This window comes from Chelonoidis abingdonii, chromosome 4 (genome assembly GCF_003597395.2).
Source record: "Chelonoidis abingdonii isolate Lonesome George chromosome 4, CheloAbing_2.0, whole genome shotgun sequence".
Taxonomy (NCBI): Eukaryota; Metazoa; Chordata; order Testudines; family Testudinidae; genus Chelonoidis; species Chelonoidis abingdonii.
In genome coordinates this window covers 130,243,944-130,265,298 of record NC_133772.1, presented here as the reverse complement: position 1 = coordinate 130,265,298, position 21,355 = coordinate 130,243,944, and the positions used below count along the sequence as shown (strand labels likewise).

The window sequence follows — 21,355 nt, the reverse complement described above, 5'->3', positions numbered from 1 at the left end:
ATTTTTAAAGTGTGAACCAGTACCAGCCCGTAGGTTGTCTAATACCCCCCTCCGTCTGAAATCTGTTCCCAGTTCGGAGCGGTCATCAGCACAGTGCGTAAGGCTTGAGAACCGCTGCTTCAGCCGTCTCAAGAGCAGGCGGGGTGAAGGTGGAGCAGTGGCTGCATAATTACGAGAACTACCAGGCTGAAAAAGCCCTTTGTCAGCCCGCCCTGCATCTGACGGGGCCGGTTCCCGGCTGGCATCTTGCACGGCAGCGATGGGCTCTGCCCCAGGCGAAACGCCGGACCCCGCCCCAGAGAGGCGAGAGCACAAAGCACCCCCCAGCCTCGCGGGTTCTTTGTCTCCATGACTTCCACCCTCCTCCCCAAGCGCTTCAGCCACCCCCGAGGAGCCGCCAATCGGCAGCCCGGCTGAGGGCTCAGCCGGAGGGGTGTTGTCTCGCCCCGCTGCCGCTGATTGGAGGATTCCCCTTCCCCATAAGGCACCGTCTCCCCCCGCCTCGCAGCAGCGGCGTCAGAAATAGAAGGGGCGAGAGCCGGGGAGGTTGTGCTGCGCGGGGCTGGAACGTGTGCCGGGCTCTCTTGCCATCGCTACCCGGGGGAGGCCTCGCGAGTCCCTGATCTCGACCGATCCCGAGCCGCCGACCTCCGCATCCAGCCCCTGCAATCCCGAGGGACCCGGGAGGCCCGAGGAAGCCGCCGGAGCAGCAGCGGTGGTGCCCCCGTGCAGCGAGGGGGGAGCGGCAGCAGCACGGACCGGGCCTGCAGCAAGGGGCTGCGGAGAGCAGGATGGCGCTGGATTTCCTAGCGGGATGCGTTGGCGGTAAGAGAGGACCGAGGCTCCCCCGGTGCTGGAGCTCCGCGCTAGCGGCGCCGGTGGGCGGGCGCGTGCCTGGGGATTGCTGCAGTGATCCGGTTACATAAGCGGCTGCCAGCAGCGAGGGGCGGGAGCTGATCCGGGGCGCACAGCGAAGGGACCATGCGCTGGGGCAGCGCGTCCGGCCCCGGGGCGCAGAGCAGGGGCCGCTTGGGAGGCGCACTGACGTCGGGGTGGATCGGCTGGGGAGGAGGATTCCAAGCGCTGGCGGGTCCTTCCCCCGCCCTGCGGGCTGCTGGCGTGGCAGCTTCGCTCTGCCAGCGTCGGGAGCTTGACGCCTCCGCTCGCTCTGAATGGCTCCGGCTCTTTGTAGGGGCCGGGCTGGGCCCATTGTCTCTGCCCGCGGTTGGAGTCTGGAGCGTGCGCGGAGCTGGTGCAGGAGCAGGAGGTGAGTCAGCGCCCAGGAGTCGGGTTTCTTCGCGGAAACGCGAGTTCTGCTCGGTCCAGGGCCGCCAAGAGCAAAGGGGGGAGCTTGAACAATGAGCCGCACCTCTGTTCTCCCCTCCCCCCGGAACATCACACCCCCTTCCACAGCTGCTCCCCAACCCGGTCACCCCTTCTGGCGCACGTCCTGAGCCCTCTCAGCTCCATTTCCCCCCAGAACAGCCACCGCTTCCGCCCGCCCTCCCTCCCAGCCACTTCACAACGTGCAAACCCCGGTGGTGAATCTGCCCCTCCTCGGAGCTTACTGTTCCTTGTGCGCAGTACACACCCCGTGTAACTTTTACACTAACTTCATTGCCTGCCCACACGTACAAAGGGAACTCTCATTCCTGCTAATCACACTGATGGGAAACGTGCCTAGATGCGGCATTAGCTGCTTTCTGTTTAAGCTTAAGTGCTTCCCCTAGCAGCGGATGTCAGGGCAGGTGGGAAGGCCCTGCAAGGGTAGGGTATGGCACCCGCTTGGCAATCTGTACCTGTATTTCTTCTGCAATTGTGCACAGCCTCTAACTTCTGTGTAGGGAGTTGCTTGCCTGCCTCTGGCTGTAGCTGTGAACTCCAGAATGCAAGAGATCTTATCTCTGTTAGAATAGAGGCTTTTTCCATTAACAAGTCAAGAATTAAGGATCAGTGAGGCCATCTGAATAAAACAATGCAAGTGTAACCTTTAGCTTTCTCCCTTGGAAGAAATGTTAAATGGCTAGCTGACTGATGGCAGTAAAACGTTTCTCATAGAAGGTGGGGTGGGGGGAGGAACACTATTGGAATCCAGTGCTCTGTAAATGAAGTAATAGTCATCAGGGTGGATTTGATTTAAACTGATTTAAATCACTAGTCAGGAAGACTCCTCCTGTAGAAATCCGTGATTACATCAAGTGCATTCTTGTTGGCTGTTATAACCTTTAATACATATTCTTCACAACTCAGAGATAGATGAGACCCAAACTGGCTTGCTGCCATTATAGGTTTTCCCTTCTAATGAGAGAATGGTATGGTAATCTCAAATCAATGAAGGCTACGATCAGGGTATGTCTACACTACCCGCTGGATTGGCCGGCAGCGATTGATCCAGTGGGGATTGATTTATCGGCGTCTAGACCTGATAAATTGAGACACACCCCTGCCCCCAGCCCTCTCTCGTTGACTCTGGTACTCCAGTGTCACGAGAGGGGCAGGCAGAGTCGATGCAGTGAAGACACAATGGTAAGTCTATGTAAGTAAGTCGACTTCAGCTACGTTATTCATGTAGCTGAAGTGCATAACTTGGATCGATTTCTCTTCTCCCCTCCCCCCCCGGGCTCAGAAAGATCTCAAGATGTCTGGAATATTCTGCTCAAAAAACAGTTTCACTCTTGTTTCTACTGCCCGGCCCTCCCTTCTCACATTTGTCTCCAGACCTCTCCTTGTCTGGATCTATTCTGCCCCCAACAATCTTCTATTCATTGAACTTTCTGAAACTTTGGGCTTTTAGAGAGAGGTAAGGGATTGACTCTACACACAAATTTGCAGAGGTCTGTTTCTCATCTCTGTATATTTAATTTAAAAACATTTTTGCTGTTAACAAGCATGTTCTCTGGAGACTCAAATCCACAGTTTGAGAACTGCAAAACTAAGCATCTCTGATGGTATCTTCTAGACTTAGCACTGAGTCCCATTGGGTAGATTATTTAGGTTAATCTTTCTATACAGAAGCCCCTGGAACCCCATAAGATTGGGGTCCTTGATCCATGAACTATTGGAACTCACTTAAACTTTTTTTAAACGTTACATGAATATATTGTCTTATACTTTAGAATTTATAATCTCTATTCCATGATGAGATATCTTTGAGCTATAATGATCTTTAGATAGGATTTTTTTTGAAAACCTATTTAAATTAAAAAATCACTTTTTGTGTGTGTTGTTTTTTTTTTTTTGTTTTTTTTTAATCATTGATTTTTATTCACCCTGATAGTCGTGCTGTAGGGGATGTGCTAGATATTTAACACCATACCTTCTGATTTATACATCGGAATTTCATAGAGGATTTAAATACAGTAACTCCTCACTTAACGTTGTAGTTATGTTCCTGAAAAATGTGACTTTAAGTGAAACGATGTTAAGCAAATCCAATTTTCCCATAAGAGTTAATGTAAATGAGGGGGTTAAGTTCCAGGGAAACTGTGTGTATGTATATGTCATCAGGGTGGATTTGATACATAGGCAGGGTATAAGCTTTAAACAAACAATTTAATACTGGTACACAGTGATGATGATTGTGAAGCTTGGTTGAGATGTAGGAGTCAGAGTGAGAGAGTTCAGAGGGAATGCCTTACTTCTAAATGATGAACTAGCAATTGGCTGAGCCCTCGAGGGTTAACACTCTCCCTCTACAAGGCAGCAGGAATGGAGGGAGAGGAGACAGCATCACAGACACACACTGTGTCTGTGTGTGTTGTGCATTTCCCCTTTAAGTACACTGACCCTACTCTTAAGTACACTACCTTGTTAATTAGATCAGCTTGCTGAGACTGCAGCTGCTGCCAGCAAGCTCCCTCTGTCCTGAGCCCTGTCCTTTGTCACCCCATCTTCCATAGAGCAGGGGGGAGGATGTGGGGACACCCTGACAGCTCCCCTCTTCCTCCCCCCACACATCAAGCAGGAGTCTCTGGGAGCAGCTCCAAGGCAGAGGGCAGGAGCAGCATGTGGCAGTGGGAGGAGGGACAGCTGAACTGGTGGCAGTTGCTAGCCTGCTGGGCAGCTGCTGCACAGGGAACTTAGGGGGGCTGCTGGTCCACCCTGGTTCCAAGCCCCCACCAGCTAGCTGCCACAGGCTGTTCTTCCTGCAAGCAGGAAGCTGCCAAACAACATTAGAAGGAAGCATTCCACAACTTTAAATGAACATGTTCCCTAATTGATCATCAATGAAACAATGTTAGCCAGGATGACTTTAAGTGAGGAGTTACTGTACTCAGGGTTAGATTCACAAAAGGACTTAAACACTGAACTCCCACAATAATGCCCCAGTGGGATTCACAAAATGCCTGCTTAGTTGCCCCCTAACCCTGTAAGTGCCTGCAGTTGCTCAGCACCTAAGTTTTTGCAGTAAAAGTTCTCTAGGTGCCTATCTTTTTTGCCTTTGCTTGCTGCACCAAGACACCTGGACACCTAAGCCCCAGTGCAATGCTATGACTAGCAGGAGATGGGTGTTCCTATCCTAAATTCCCACTGGCCTAGTCTGGTAAAGCATGCCCAGACCTTGTCTACCAGGTCAGGCCCCTATAGGGAAGTTTACACAGAACCGCAGGGGAGGAGGAGAACATTGACAACCCTCCCACACACATTCTGTTTTTAGGCCAGTGGTTAGGGTACTCACCTGGGCTGGAGACCCCTGGTTCAAGTCCCCCTTTACATAGGGAAAAGTATTTGAACAGGGGTCTGCCCTCCTGTCAGGTGAGTGTCCTAGTCAGTGAGCTGGGGTATATTCTGATGTGGGCCTTCCTCCATCTCTTCTGTTGAAGCTTTTCCCCTGTAGATAACTACTGAAAGAATCATTGATGCCTGGGACTGGATTGTGGGTCTCAACTCCCAGGCCAGTCCTCTATCCACTAGGCTAGAGTCATTTTTCTGACTCTCACCCAGTGATTATTTCGTTATTTATCCACAGTGGAGTATCTTAGCACAGTGGAGTATCTTAGCACAGGCAATCTAGAGGGAACACTCAGCTGAGAGGTGACAGATCTCTCAATTCTCTCCCCCCCCCACTCCCTTCTGCCCCCTTCCTCCAGATGGAAGGGGACTTGAACCAGGGGTCTCCCACACCCCAGGTGAGAAATTTTAGCCCAGTGGCTAAGGTAATGAGGGAAGTTCTCTCTCCTTGCTTCTTAATAAAACAGCATAGGCATGTAACACCAAAAGAGAGCATGCAGTTGAGAATCCCAGACAAAGAGGGGCCTTGTTGCAGCTTACAGTTGGGCCCTTATCTCCAAGAAAGGGGCAGAGCTTATTACAGGGAGCTTCAGCTTGGCCCTTAGCGGGTTAGGTGAGGACCCACGTAGTATACTGGCTTTTTTGTGACGCCTAGTCTTAGGCACTAGTCTCTCCCCATTCATTGCATAAGAAGCCTAGGTGCCAAGATCAGCTTTGTGAATCAAGCTTTGTGACTTGTTAAGCATGGGAACACCCACTGTCACCATGCCCATGTTCCTTTATGAATCTAGGCCTTAGTAACTGAGGCCAGGTCTCCACTCAAAGTTAAGCTTATCCATATAGATAAGGCTAGATCAATGGAAGAATTCTTCTGTCAACCTAGCTAAGGCTTCTCAGGGAGGTGGATTAACTACACTGAAGGGAGAACACTTCCCATCATTGTAGTGAGTGTCTACACTGAAGGGCTACAGTGGCACAGCTGTTCTGCAGTAACATATCACATGTAGGCAAGCCCTTAGTGTATTTAAACAATGTCTAATGGTAAATGGATGAGTAAGGGTAAAGCCACCAATCATCATCAAAGAATTGTTGGCACTGAGTTTTTTTTAATACTTCATTACCCGAAGACTTTCTTTACAGGCTTCAGAATAGTAGGCAAAGAACCTTATCCCTAATCCTAACCACACTGTAGTGAGATCTCCCTCCATTCAGTTAGGACTCAACCAAATTCTATCAGGTGTGCTGTGTTTGGACACTGCTTTCCACCACATCTGGAAAGATTGTCTGCCTATTCTTACAAGAAGCCTGTTTGTCTCAGTTTTGCTCCTATCTGGTAAAGATCATAAATACCTGACAATCATTTCCACTTCAAGGAAATCTGTCACTTCTACATGGACATGCCCGTGGTACCACAATATTTGCCTGCTGGGGATGAGGATGTCCATAGACTTTAAGGCCAGAAGGGATCATTAGATAATATAGCCTGAGTAACACCACAGAATTTCACCCTTTCTTTAGCCCAGTGACTTGTTTGACTAAAGCATATTTTCCAGAAAGCTATCTAGTCTTAATTTGAAAGCATCAAGAGATAAGAGAATCCACTGCTTCCTCTGGTAATTTGTTCCATATGTGGCCTGCCTGTAACACAGTACACCTGAAGTTACACTTGGTTATCGGCTCATTCTAGGACTACTGTAATTTTGGATTGCTGTAAGGGAAAAAATACTAGATCATACAACCATAAAACTGCCATTTATCTTGTTGCAGGTGCTGCTGGCGTGCTAGTAGGACATCCATTTGACACTGTTAAGGTGGGTTGATTTTGAACAGGTTTAACTTCCACACTCTAGGCAGAAAGTAGTGCAAAAGTATTTACAAAGGGAAAAAATATAAACACTGGCATTTCAGAAGCTTAAGCCTGATGGTCCAAAACTTGAAGCAATCCTTTTCAAGTATTGTTCTAGACTTGCTGAAGCCCCAGATCTTTAAAAGCAAACGAAAACCATTTGAATGTAAGACTGAAACCAGTAACAGGACAGAGTTTAAACTTCAGAATTTAGATCCGGGCTTGCTTCCCTGCAGCTCTTTATCACTGACCTCTAAAACTGCCTGTTCCCTCTCCTGTGATCTAATCTTATGGGCTGGAATTTTTCCTTTTTTTTTTTTTTTTTTTAAAAAAAGCTTTCCTATTCACTTTGAAAGCATTGTTTGTCATATTGGCCAATAGTTAAATCATTAGTGAACAAAAGCAATTAACTGCATGAAGCAGCAGTTTCACAATTTGACACACTATTTCGGACTTTTCTTTTTCCTCTTCAAGGAATCTTTTTACCTTTCCTAGCCAGAATTGTGTTTTCCTTTTGAGACACTAATGGTCTATCCACATAGAATACATACAGCTGATAGTCAAGATTTAGGAGTCAAGTAGCTAGAAATAGAAGGCATATTAAATAAAAGGGTAGTATTTTCAGAACTGGCTGTGTCTCTTGGAAAGTCAATGAGGCTTAGGCTCCTAGGTGTCTAAGTCACTTTTCAAAATGGGATATAGGCACTTTGAGAGTTTTACTGTCTAGGCACCTGTAAAGGCAGAATATAGAAGATGTACCCAGTATTAAATTAATATGCTGTACTTGACATTTTCTCCTCTACAGCACATGCCATCTCGCATTATGCTTACTTATTAAGTTCAGCACAACACTGGATATCTAAATCCAATAAATAAGGAAAATATCTGAAGGCTATTAAGGGTGTGCATCGCCCTATTACATATTGTAGTCACATGGTTTATTATTGAAAAGACTCTCATATCTACTGGGTATTAAGTTCCTATCAGTCCAATGCAAACTGTTCACACTTCAGTATATGTTAACCTTCGCTATTAAACAGTTCAGCAGAATTTCACTATATGCATTCTCATTGATTTGTATTACTTGAATTTGCAACTATTTTTAGTGTTGGTGCAGAGGAAAAGTACGAGGGCCCCACATCTACAAAGATTTAATCACATACTTAAATTTTTATATCCTCTCAGTAGTTCCACTGACTTAAACATCTCCCAAAACCTAAAGTTAAGCATGCATTTTAGTAGTTCCACCTTAGTCAATGAAACTAGACAAGCCATAAATTTAAGCAAGTGCTTAAGTCTGAAGGATTGATGTTCTAGTGTTAAATGTTCTAATAGTTTGTAACTTTTTTAAAACTAAGCATTATTTAATGCACAGTGACAGCTGGATTGGCCGTAGACTAACTGTTACGACAGTTCAATGGAGTATTTGTTTTAGTAGTTGTTGCTTTATTAAATCCAGGGTAACTTTTTTATTTTCGTACTGGTAGAAGGAAATAGCCTTTCCTACCTTTTCCATACTGGAGAATACAATTCTAACGAGTATTTGTATAATCACCATTAAAGTGTGGGGAAAACTAAGAATTTTTAACCAGTCTTTTTAAAAGGAGAGATCCATTTACAAAATGCAGTCTCTTGTGTGTGTTCTGTTAAGATTAATTCTACAGGACTGATGAGGATTAGATGGCTAATTGGATTGTGGTGTGTGTTTTTTTTGTTTTTTTTTGTTTTTTTTAAACTATACTAAAGTGTTAATACAGTAATTTAAAAATGAGGAAGCAGCATCAGTAGAGCCAGAATTCTGCTTCCTCAACTTTTAAACCTTTTTGCCAGCAATCATACTTCATAAGGGCAAAACCATGGGGGAGAGGGAAGGTGGGATTTTGGGGTGAAGGGGAATGATAGAAACACATAGAATAAATAAATTCTAAAATCATGCTGAAACAAATCAAACAGATTTTGAGTCTAATCTCAAAAGTGGCAAACTCTTTCCCTGATTTGTTGATGTAATGTGTAAAATTGCTTTGTTGCTTTTAACTACCTTTACTTTCTGAGCTAGGGGCTGTCTTCATTAACAGCAAAAGTGTTACTTTGTTGTAGATGACAGATAAGCCTCATCACTGGAGAGTTACCTAGTAAGTATAGACCAGGTGAACACTTCTGTTTCTCTCAGTCTTAATTTATTCCAAAATGTATGACTAGTTCAAACAGACAACCTTATATAGCTTCCCCCCTGCCCTTTTTAGTTTTAAACTGATGTGTCCCATTACTGGTGTTCTGAATTGGAGGGAGTGGGGTATGAGAATCTTTTTTAATGGGAACATTTTTAAGTCTATAGACTTTCTTCTGAAACTCTTTTTCTAGTGTGCATTTCTCACCATGTGCTTAAGGTTGTGCACAAAGTGGTTGTGAAACTGGATCTTGGGCACACTTTCTTTTTTCCGATTGATCTGTCTCATCCACTTCTTAAATTTGGAGGGCATATGTTTAGTTTAGACATATCTAAAATGCACCAAACTTGTGCACACTTAATATTTGCTTTTTTTTTTTTTTTGCTGCTCGCTCTTTGATATCTTAAAACAAATTTTCAGTAATTGTAAAGTGAAGTTACTTTTGGGCCTGCCTGTTTAAATCACCATGAATTGTCAGATGCAGGAAGGAGGAAGATAAGAATTTATCAGCAGATTAATGATATACTGTAATTTTGTAAGCCATATTGCATAGCATAAAAGCATCAAACTTTATTTTCTGCTCAAAATATTAAAATGTGGCAGTGAGCCATGGATAAATTTGCATTTATGAAACATTTTACCTCCACTGTGCCAGGTAATACATCCTGTCCTGACTAGTTCTGACATTAACAATTGACGTGTCTTCAAACAGCTGCCATTTAAAACAAAATCCTTCCCATCATATCTAGATTTGCTGTTTTTATGCCCAATTATACTGGCCTAAAGTTTGAGAGGTAGTATTCAGTCCTGTCCAAGTGATAGGTTCAAGGTCCAATATTTCAGTTAGGGCTTGAAACTGAAGCTTTATACCAAGGGTTCCAGTGTGGATACAGAGCACACTTCTGGTAGCTTTTATCTGAAAACACTTACGTATAGAAGAGTTATTGGGCAATGAAAGGTCTTAAACTTAAATTATTTCCTTTACTTCCAAGGCCTATACAGTTGGGACTCATTGTAAACAAGGCAACTTGGCTTTACAGCCAGGGGATATGAAAAATTAAACTGATTGCTCTTTTATTCATGGTAGTGTAGGATAAAATTTATTGGCATTGCTCAGCATGAGCTTCATAGCTCAGTTAACAGCTCTGCTCCTTGTAACAAATCCCAAATTCACATCCTGCACACCCCGCTATCACATTCAGTAATCTGTAGGAAATTAAGAGGCTATGATCGCTTTAAATCACATTGTAAACTTAGTTCAGTGTGGTTTGCAACTGGTTTAATATCTCACTCTGTACTGCAATATCCCTGGAGTGAGTTGTCTTGCCATAAGGCAGGCTAAAAAGGGTACTCGTGTGCTTAAATAGTTCAAACCATCCTTTTGCTTTTAAAAAGTGACCCTGGACATTTAGTTTGCATATTACATGGTCTAGTTCTTTGAGGAAAATACTAATGATAATTAAACTTTGAAAGTAAATTTTACTGTCTCTTTTTAAAAATGAAAACTAAATATGAAACTTGAACAAAAAACAAACTGGCCAAAATCCTTTCCTGACCCACACATTGCCTTCACTGTCATAGATATTCTGCTGTTGCTGTATCCATGAGTCTTCCATTGACACCACTGGGAGCTTTAAGCAGATAGGGAGAATCCATCATCCCAATTGGAGAACTAGTGTGTCTAGAATTAAAACTTCTCTTAAAAAGCATGTTTTGCTTTGAAATTGCACCACATTGGATGGCTAATAGGTATTTCTCCCAAAAATGCTCACAACCCTGCGCTCTGATAAACAAAGTTCTAACTTTATCATTCTAGCCAGAATCAATGTTAGTTACTGGAATATGGCTTTCACACGTGTGCATCTGAGTTTAAAAACATTTTTAAAGTGCAGGAGACAAATGCAGGGGTAGTGTCAAACTGAAGTCTTCAAGGAGTGGCCTATAAATACATGAGAATAGGGTGTGAGAGGAAGGCCCCATATTCTCATTTCACTCCACACACTGTTACGGTGGCATCTTTCTGACCAAAAATGCACTGTTTCAGTCTAGAAAAACTATGGGTAAAGTGCATGTTACATAGGGAGTATATATAATTTAGAATAAATAAAGATTACTTAGAGCACTGTAGCTTAGAAATACGCTTTATAAAGCTTATCGAACACTTCAGTTAGCATTCTGCCTCTAAATCCTGGGCCTGCTTGCATTTATTGATTGATTTCAGGTTGCCTAATTTGAGACACCTTAGCAGTACCTGATTTTCCAGAAAGTGCGGAGCACCTGTGAGAAAAATCATTAAGGTGTCTTAAGTTGGGCATCCACAAACGCTAGTCATTTGTTTTGAAAATCTTGGTCCAGACATTGTAAAATTGTTCATTTGAGGACTGATAGTGTGTCACTGGCCACATTTCATGCTTAGTTTGTAGATCCATTACATCCCAAAGCATTGACAAATATCATTAACATCTAGGTGAAGAAAGCTTTGGTTTTTAGCATGAGTGAAACCTATAGCCACTTTTCACCCTATTGCACTTTCAAAATGGCTAAATATTTCCTATTTTTTATAAAAAGGACTTAGTTTAATAAATGCTCCCCCCTCAGGTTTTATCATCATCTCAAAAGCAATCAGTTCTGAACATCTTTTTTTAAATGATTTTGCATTGCCATTTATGGCATTCTGGTATCTTTACTGTGTGCCTTGTGTAGACACTACTATAATATACCTCCATATATAGGTACCAAGCACTAGTGTACCAGTTACATCAATATTGCCATACAAATAACTTCTTCTCACTAAACTTCTTGTAGGTGCGCCTTCAAGTACAAAGTGTAGAGAAACCACTCTACCGTGGGACCTACCATTGCTTTCAATCTATCATAAAGCATGAATCGGTAAGTTGCCAATTGCTGTTTTATACAAGGATAAATATATGTATTTAATGTGACTAGAAAAACTATGAAATGGTAGCATTTTACATTGATCTTAAACTCCAGATGAAGTGTATGAGTTTCACCATCAGGACAGGTTTGTTATCTCTAGATCTTCCAAATAGTTAAGAATTTGCATAAAAATTTTTGAAGCCTAGTTGTCAAAGCACTGGAATGACATGTAATCTAGATGTCAAATGCATGAACAAGATCCAGTGGTTGGAAATTGAAGTCAATAAAGTAAACACTTTGGAAATAAGATGCAATTTTTAAGAAAGAGAATTAACAATTGAACATCTTAAATCCCTGTGGAGGGTTTATCACTTGGAGCAGTGGTCCCCAAACTGTAAGGCATGGGCCCCCTAGGGGGGTATGGAGAAACATTCAGGGAGGCATGCGGTGGGCCCTGGGCCAGTCCCCACAGTGTGGTGGGGGGAGGAGCACCACAGCTCTGATCTGCCCCCAGATGTAGTTACTCTGCTAAGTCAGCTGCAGTAAAGGAGGGGGTCCAGACAGACTCCATTACTGGAGGGGCATGACAGGAAAAGTTTGGGCACCACTGGCTTACAGTCTTTAAACAAAGACTGGATGTCTTTCTGAAAGATGCTCTAATTTAACAGCAAGTTATTGTGCTGGATACAGAAATAGCTGAGTGAAATTTGTGGTATGTAATAATACAGGAAACCTGACTATATGATCATAATTGTCCATGTGACCATTAAGTAGCTATGAGAACTTTTAACTGGCAATGTTCTTATGCTGAAAGATGCTTTTTGGAGTTCTAGCTTGATCAAATTACTGCTTAATGCAGACAGACAATGTTGTACTGTGTAGGGAATCTGTCTGCCACCAGCCATGTTGTTGAGAAGATAGAGCTGAAAAGAAGCTTATTTTCTATGCAGTGTTAGAAAATCATTAATGCTATTCTTAAATAGTATTTTTTTTGTTTTTAATTTATTTTCTAGGCATTTGGACTTTATAAAGGTATTGGATCACCAATGATGGGACTTACCTTCATTAACGCACTTGTGTTTGGTGTTCAGGGAAACACAATTCGTGCTCTCGGAAAAGACACTCCTCTAAACCAGTTTCTTGCAGGTTCGGCAGCAGGAGCCATTCAGTGTGTGATCTGCTGCCCTATGGAGTTAGCTAAGACAAGAATGCAGCTTCAGGGAACAGGTGAATACAATCTAAAGTCAAAGAATTACAAGAATTCTCTAGATTGTTTGCTTAAAATCTACCAAAAGGAAGGTTTGAGAGGCATCAATAGGGGCATGGTTTCCACATTCCTAAGAGAGACACCAAGCTTTGGCTTTTACTTCCTGACGTATGACTCTTTGACCAGATACCTAGGCTGTGAAGTGGAGGACAGTTACATCATCCCCAAATTGCTGTTGGCTGGAGGCATGTCAGGAATTGTATCCTGGCTGTCTACCTATCCTGTGGATGTGATCAAGTCCCGGCTTCAGGCAGATGGAGTCAGAGGAGTTGTTCGATATAATGGAATTCTGGACTGTGTTAGAAAAAGTTACTGTGAGGAAGGTTGGAGAGTGTTTACAAGGGGTCTTACTTCTACACTTCTCCGAGCTTTCCCTGTCAATGCTGCTACTTTTGCCACTGTCACAGTGTTTCTTATGTATATGAGGTCAGAAGAGAATCTACGTGAATGTGAGACAGGTCCAGCCATCCAGCAGCCTTCAAGCTTGTGAATTTATTGTTCAGCGATCTAACACAACTGTTACATGTTTATTTTCTGGAGTTCTTGTTACAGGGCTTATTTTTGTAAACATTTTACCTATAGAAATTGTGTAAATAAATTTTATCTGTATAAAGGCTGTTACCTAGGATTTCATCTCATCACTTCTATAAGCAGCTTATTGCCTTTTTTTAATCAAAATGTGTTAATCCACGCAATGTAGGGATCTGACTTTAGAAACATAGAGCAGCAGTGTCTGTACAGTATTGCTACGTATGGTCTGGAGAATCTTGTAGTACCAGAAACCAGGTTTTCTTCCAATCATGTTTTGAATGACCAAGTGGATCATATTGTTTGAATACAAAAAATGCTCTTTTGTATTTGACTGGGGCACCTGTAGCCTTCCTAGAAGTCATGTTTTACTATGCTGGAGATGTTACTGGGAACTCTTACATGTTTAAGACATGGAGTAGCCTTCAGCTAGCCACATCTTTCTCCTTGGTTTTTGTAAGTTTGAGTTTAGTTATTTAAGTAACTTCTCTCACTTCCTTCTATACACAGATGTATTTCTTGTTTCATTGTGCTTAAAAGGAGCATTTGAACCCCACCTACATTCGTTTCTTTAAATTGCAGAGTTAAAGAGACTCAAGGCAAGTGAGGTTGATGGAATGATTTGCTTTTACTTTCAACTTGATTCATTTTTTGTATGTGCATGGAATGTGTTAACTAACTTTAGTGCAAGCAGCGTTCTGTCCTTCTGGAGAGGTTTATGTAATTACATGTCACTGCTCACCATTCTCGAAACAGGCAATATGGCAGTCAGTGATGTGTAATACAAAGTCCTTTCTTCGTTACTGCTCAAATTGTTAAACTTTTGGGTCATCACTGCTATACCTGTTTTTGTATAGTGGTGAAAATATACAGGCATAGAGGGGGAGGTTCCATATGCCACTGTGGAGTAATGGATAGGAATGTAGTGCTGAAATGCCTAAGAAAGGGGAATATTGGTATTAAGTTCTTAGACTACACTGTCCTGACTTTTTGTACTTGGTTACAGTGCATTGGAATAAAATCATGCTGAAAAAAGTTCTGGAGAACCTTTTTGTAACATTCTCCAACTGTTATATTTATAGCAGTATTCCCAAAAGGGATTACTTCAATGGCTTTGAACAAATTTTTTTTAAGACCCACGATTGCTTGGGACAAACAGATGGAGGGGGAGGGGAAGCATGTTAAAAGCATCGAGCTTGCTCAGTGAGATAGTGGATGTTGAACATGTTACACTTCTGCTTGGGACAGGTGCAATATATGTTTTACACTTCTAAAAAAACTTTCAATTCATAGCATTTTGTACTGTAACAAAATATGCTGGAGAAACCTGTAAAACTGGTATGTCTCTTTATACCTTGAAGGTATGTTGGATGTTTTGGTGCCTACTTGCACTGAGATTCAAACTGAATGTGAAACATGTCTGCTAAGCTGTATACGCACAACAATTCAGAGCAAAGACAATTATGCCTTTTGTACAGTATTCTGTATTTACTGTAATATAAACTTAAATAATAAAGTTTTTTTTAAAGACTTTGACTTCAGTCCTCTGTTCTTTTTCTATAAATAGAAGTGACCCTTTGTTAAGACTTCTGTATTTAAACTTGTCTAATACACCTAGCTTCCAAAAGGATTGAAAGATGCACACTTTTGCCTGAAGGAATTTATTTTCTACACGTGTTACTGGTAGCCCATTGCCATAGCTTTTGCAGTTTTCACCATGAGTGTAAAAGCTGAGCTAAACTGATCTCTTTAAAACAGCAACGCTGTAAGGTATGTTTCAAGCAGCTTACTAATAATGCTTTTTCTTTCTTTATGGCCAGAAGAATAGGGTGACCAGACAGCCTGATATTAAGGGGTTTGTCTTCTACATATCTAGCTACACAGTCTCTTCACCGTCCTCCTCCCCTTGGTTTTTCACTATTGCTAACTATCTGCCCAACATAGGTGTGACTGGGTACACAGTACCTCTTACACAATGGCTCTGGGCCTACTGTTCAATGTTATTTTATTGGTGACTTTCTTATTAATTCTTCAGAACCATGCCAGCTTGCTGATCAGCAGGGTTAAGTTCTGATTGCAGAATCAATTAGTGGTATTGATGCTTGAGCCAGAGATGTTTGCTTTCCAGATTCATGTGTAAATGTGCAGGGCTAGTTGCTTTTTTGAGGGTCGGGGGAAGGTTTTCTAGTAAAGTGAAGAAACACTGAGAATTCTAATACTTTCTGAAAGTGGTATGATTGTGCTTTTAAAGGGTGCTATATACAGTTAGAGCATGCTGTTACTGGGATTCCTCACAACACTTGTATAATATCTGAAATGTCTCAGCACGGCTTCTTTACATTCCAGCTAAAGGAAAAATAGATCAGGTTACATACAGGCTAAAAACCTGACTGACTATATGCTGCACTTGATGGAAATGAGAGAGGGCATGATCTTGCAGGATAAGAAATCCAGTTGGGATGAGCAGGCTTCTGATGTATGTTATCTGACCTATAAAAGGAACATGATCTGCCAACCCCTACCAGCAATGGGGTGATTTCCATGACTGTTCACACTTCCTTATATTTAGTGATGCTCAGCAAAGGGAGGGTCACATTTTGGCTTGGCAGAATTTATCTCTAGCTGGCACTCTCCCCAGCCACATGGAAGACTAGTAATGAAAAGGAACAGTTAACAACCAGTTTGACTAGAATTGTTCCTCCTTTCCTTTTACTGCTTTAAGAACCAGCCATGATCTTTCAACCATTGTCCAGGCTCCCATACTGCTTGTTATCACAGCAGTGGCACCTTGGAAGAACTGCAGGGAGGAGGCAAGAGGCATGGAATGAGTTCATTCAGTCTCCTTAGAGCAGGAGAACTTCCTTCCCCGAGGAAGAAGGGTTGTGCCTGTAGAAGGGGTTATATAGCCACACTTTGAAGGGACAGCACACCACTCTGCTCAAACCACACATTTGCAAAGCACAGTAGGAATAAAAACTGAAATAAAACTCCAAAAAAAAAATTTAATACTGCTACTAATGTGGTAGTGAAGGCAGCCATCTTGCTCCAATATTGTGAGTGAGCCCTGCAGAAGAGGCTGTAAGCCAATTGCCAATCCATCTTGAATGCCAGTTAACTGACAGACAAGGTGGGTGAGGTAATACCTTTCATTGTGCCAGTTTCTGTTGGTGAGAGAGCTGTTCTTCAGTTCTGTGGAAGTTCAAAAACTTGTCTCTCACCAGCTGAAACTTGTCCAGTACAAGGTGGCTGAGGTAAGTCTTTTGACCTCTAATATCTTGGGCCCATCAGGGTTACAACACTGCATACAACAATGGCAGTTATTTGACAAGCATTTGTGCTGGTTCTAACTCTTAAAGCAAGTTAGGCAACAGCTTAAGTCCTCTCAATGGGATTCACAGTGTTCGTGTCACAGATTTCATTTTCCTGTAAAATGTTCAAATACCAAGCAGTAAATCAGGATTATAAGACAGTTGGGCACACATCTCAGCTATAGCATGCTATGTGCCTTCATCCAGGTGAGATGGAGGAGACATGCACCAGCAGTTAACAGCAAGTCCGATTCAGGGTCTACATCAGAATATAGTTCATTGGGTTTTTTTTAATAAACAATTTGAGAGCAAAGAGTTCTGAATTGTGTGTAATTTTTCCCCTATAAAGAGAGTTCCTAATAGAACTAGGGACAGTGTTAAGCTGTCTCTTCTCTTTATTAGCTTTCCCCATTGTAACAAAATGGGTGAGAGGAAGGACATAGAGAAATTCCATTTAAAATGGGTTTTAGCAACTAAAAGAAATACTACAACCTACTTCTTAGATAGTTTCAGCTGTAGCTCTCAAGAGTGCTTTACAGAGGAGATAAGTAGCATTAGCACCTCACCTACCCTCTTTATTTAGAGAGAAACAAACAATTTAAGCACTAGTTTGGGGTACACTAGTTTGGAAACAAGGAAACTATGCTCTCATTGCATGGGAAGGCAACTGTTGGAATTATTTCCTTTCTTTCACTCATTTAACATAATATGCAGATACACACTCCTAAATTAGCAAGACCCAGTGATGGACATCAGAAAGACCAAGCAGTCCTCCTCAGAACATTGTTATAGATGAGTTTGTTCTCAACTCCCCTTTTTACTTATTTAGCAAAATAGTGGCACATTTAATATCTTATGACTTAAGGAAATACAAATGTCAGATCCTTATGCCTTACAAAGGCAGCTCTTAGATGAGATGGATGAGAACATGGGTGTTGAGACAGTACTTTCTAACATTTCTTCTTCAAATGTTTCTTTAACCCAGTAAAATCTCTCAAATTGGGTTTCTGGATATACTGCTGTGTAAATTGGTAGCCTTAAATGAAAGGTGCTCTAAAAAACTTCATATTGTTCCCCAGGCTTATAGGTAGGTAATTATCTCCCTCTTACAGTGGGAAGGGAAGAAGTAGAGACCATTTGACTTCAGTGGCACCTTGACACAAAAGTGAAACAGCAGTAGAAATAAAACCCAGGAATCACCTCCCACTCCTCTCCTCCAATGCCCAGAGAACAGTTCCTTGATACTACTATTGTGTTTGATAGAATACAGCAGCAGCAGGTATGTACAATTAATGCAAGGCACAAAGACAATAACCCAAAGTGGTGGTGGGACTGAAAAAAAGACAGGTCTGACCAGAGACCTAAACAGGTTTTGGGTGTCTTTTAAACCAGTTTAATTTGGAAATTGTCCGTAACACTGATAGAACCCTAAAGTCCTATACTGTCAGAAGTTTACTCACTTATATCTTTCATCAAAATATCACAGATTCACTACTGCTCTGTAGCCATTATCATCTCCTTATCTTTAAGAGTGTACTCTTGCAGTTATTATGTACATCTCATGGTGAAAATACAAGAAGATAAATTAATCAGTATGCATGAAAATAAATGTAGTGTGTACCTAATACAAGTAAGATAACAGACTGGGCAGAACCAGGAAGGCATTCCTTCTATAGTGAAAATGATTGATTGAGGATAGTACAAAGCCTCCTTTAAGTAATATTTATAACCATGCATAGGTCAGCACTTACTGCTGTGGTGGTATGGTGTTATATGCAAGGGCTGGGTTATGAACGCTGAGTAGATGGGTTTTAAGTTTCCCCTTCTAGCCTCACATCAATATATCACACAGTTAAGTTTGGTGAACTAGTATTGTAAAGTCTTATTTCAAACTAGTTTGGGACCAAAAGTGGAGATGGCGAGTTCTCCATACGTAGCCAACCTAATCTCCCCAACCCCTTCTTGAAAATTTACCTGTTCTTAAGTTCAAGACAATGCACAATATGTTACATCTAAACAAATCTGCACTAGAATGGCAGAGTGGCCAAATCATTGAGGGACACGTTAGCCAGAAATATTATAGGTATGCACAGGGCTGGCGCTACCATTTAGGTGATCTAGGCAATGGCGGTGCCAGAATTTTGGGGGGGGTGCTATTTTGCCGGGGGGGGGGGTGGCATGTGGGTCCGGGGGACCTACCACAGTGGTGATGGTGGACGGTCCGCTGCTGTGACGGTCCGGCGGAGCTGCCGCAGTCATGCCGGCGGCAGGTCCACCAGAGCCTTTACACCAGCACACCATCTGCCGACATGACTGCGGCAGCTCTACCAGACCCGCAGGGGGCGGCGAAACGGCCATCCGCCTAGGGCGTCAGAAACCCTGGCGCTGCTCCTGGGTATGCAGATACTATTTAAATTCTCCAAGAACAGAAAGCAAACTATGGGTGAACTGAAGCAAGTGCTAGGTCTTTAGTTCAAAGCGCCATTAAACACTTCCATATAAGGACAAATTTTATACATTAATTCTCCCACTCCACTTTCCCCCCTTAAAGTTAACTCTATTGAATAGGCCTAAAACAAACTTCATGAGCACATTATTGTGCCCATCACCCTTAAGGTTAAAGAGCTCACTGTGCCAGCACGGACTGTCCCAGAGAATTCAGTGAGCACTTGTTTCCCTCAGCAATAACAGTTTAATCCCAAACACAACTGCAGTTACACAATCTAATGTTTAAGAAACAGAAATGCACAACAGTCAAAGGGAAACCAGGTAGGTGACAACTACAGAAAGTCTTTCTTACTAGCAGTTGAAATCAGTCTGTAACCTCTTCAGGGCAGGGATTGGCTCTTACTATATATTTGTACAGCACCTAGCACAAAAGGGGTTCTGGGCAGTCCTAGTGACAAATATTAATTTATGCAACAGGACCAGCCCTAAGAATTGGACACTTCCTGGCATGTGGCCATAGTCTTTTCTTTACCTAGAAAGTGTGGCCAGAAGAGGATTAACAATTTTTAGATAGTCAGTTTGAGATCTGCCATATAGATATTAACTACACTTTTATCTAGTGTAACCCCCAAGGAGATTACCTAGATTCCTGGGGGCTGTCTGCTGGCAGCTCAGAGATGGAGAAGCAAGGCAAACTCAGTCTGCCCAGCAACCAATAGGGAATGAGATGCCGCTCCCAGTTTGTTCAGGAAAGGGGAGAAGCTATTTTAGAGTCACTGTGGAGCCAGCCAGGGCAAGGGCAGGACTGGCTATGTGGGGAGCTGGTGAGTCCCAGGCCTGCAGGCAGGGTTCCCCCTGAGAACTGACCTCTAGGGACCTGAAAACAATATCCCTCAGCTGGGGTTTTCCTTCTCCACTGGTGGTTCCCTGTTTGTAGAGCTCTGCTGGAAAACTTCCCCAGCCAGGCTGGGTTTGCCCTCTGGCTGCCTAGGTGAGACCAGTCACCACATGGTCAGCTCTCCTAGTCCAGGGCTGCTGCCTGCTGTGTGTGTGTCTGGACGCTGGGCTAGGAGACGACAGTTTGCATTTTAGTAACCTTGAGCCCTGCAGCCGTTTGTGGTGAGAGGAAATCCTGGGATCGAAGCAGCCTGATTCCTCCTGCCTGAAGAGGATCTCTGCCAGCAGAGAGCAGCCCCTCTGCAGTGACTGAGGAGTCCAGAGTCATCTCTGAACCTGACGATCATTCATGGAGTTTGTGAGTGCACCATCTTTTAGTCAGTTAGGGAATTTGGTCTGCGGACTCCCTACTCCCTGAACCATGGCCTCAAGCCAGGGAGTAAGGGGATGGGGATTTTATAACCCACTGCATATTAAACCTGTGGAGGGATTTACCACCTCTCATGTGTGAGTCTTTTGCACTGTACTGAACCCAGTCAGCCACACTGCTAAAACCATCGTGGTCATAGGTCATCAAGGGCCTCAACAAAGTACATGTACCAACAAGACACTAATCTTACATTTGCTACCTCAAGTCAAGTCACAGGTATTAGCAGCATGGGCACTGGTGAACCTAACAATAGTGTTACCCTGTTATGGTGTATTTGGCTCCTGTTTAATAATTGTGTTGAATATATTGTATGTGTTTGTGTTATTTCTTGGAAGTCTCCAACTATCTGGCAAGTAAGTGGGGATTACCTTGTGGTTAGAATTTTCCTTCTCGCTCCTTCCTGGCAGGGCAGCTTGGGAGGAGTGAAGGCACCGCTGAATAAATTAATTGGAAAAAATAGAGAAGATAGACCCTGCGGAGTGGATGGTGGGATCCAGAAGAACCCAGACCTGTCCATCAAAACTTGTAAGCAGATTGGCATTAAAGAAGGTAACTGGGTGGAGAGGGGGTAGTACACTCGTTTAAACTCATTTTAGAAATAAGGTTCTTGTAAATATGTCCCTTTGTGCTTCAGCCACAGTTCCAGAGGACATGTTTCCATGCTAATGACATACAAATTTAATTAATACATTATTTTTGAGACTCAACTCCTTGGGGAGAATTGTACATCTCCTGCTCGGTGGTTTTACTCACATTCTGTCATATATTTCATGTTATGGCAGTCTTGGATGACAACCCAATTTAGGAACACTTTAATTGCAGATTTGACAAAACGCAATGACGGCACAAATGTGA

At 42.8% G+C, this 21,355-nt stretch overlaps 1 protein-coding gene and 1 long non-coding RNA gene across 3 annotated transcripts; one reads left to right on the top strand and one right to left on the bottom strand.

Moving 5' to 3' along the window:
- Nucleotides 1–371: 371 nt before the first annotated feature.
- Nucleotides 372–14,953, top strand: SLC25A29 (solute carrier family 25 member 29). Of its 2 annotated transcripts, XM_032763494.2 has the most exons (5): nt 686–825; nt 1,193–1,267; nt 6,499–6,542; nt 11,551–11,634; nt 12,636–14,953. In XM_032763494.2, the coding sequence occupies exons 1-5, from the start codon at nt 792–794 to the stop codon at nt 13,377–13,379; spliced, it is 981 nt and encodes a 326-aa protein (XP_032619385.1). In that variant the 5' UTR covers nt 686–791; the 3' UTR covers nt 13,380–14,953. The 2 variants fall into 2 exon arrangements, with proteins under 2 accessions (XP_032619386.1, XP_032619385.1); XM_032763495.2 differs by lacking the exon at nt 1,193–1,267 and having other exon boundaries at nt 372–825.
- A 2,634-nt stretch (nt 14,954–17,587) lies between these two features.
- On the bottom strand, nt 17,588–20,711 carry LOC142046670 (uncharacterized). The gene is made up of 2 exons (XR_012655675.1): nt 19,133–20,711; nt 17,588–18,820 (listed from the first exon to the last, which is right to left on the bottom strand). It is a non-coding gene; the product is annotated as an uncharacterized LOC142046670 (long non-coding RNA).
- Between the last annotated feature and the right edge of the window lie 644 nt (nt 20,712–21,355).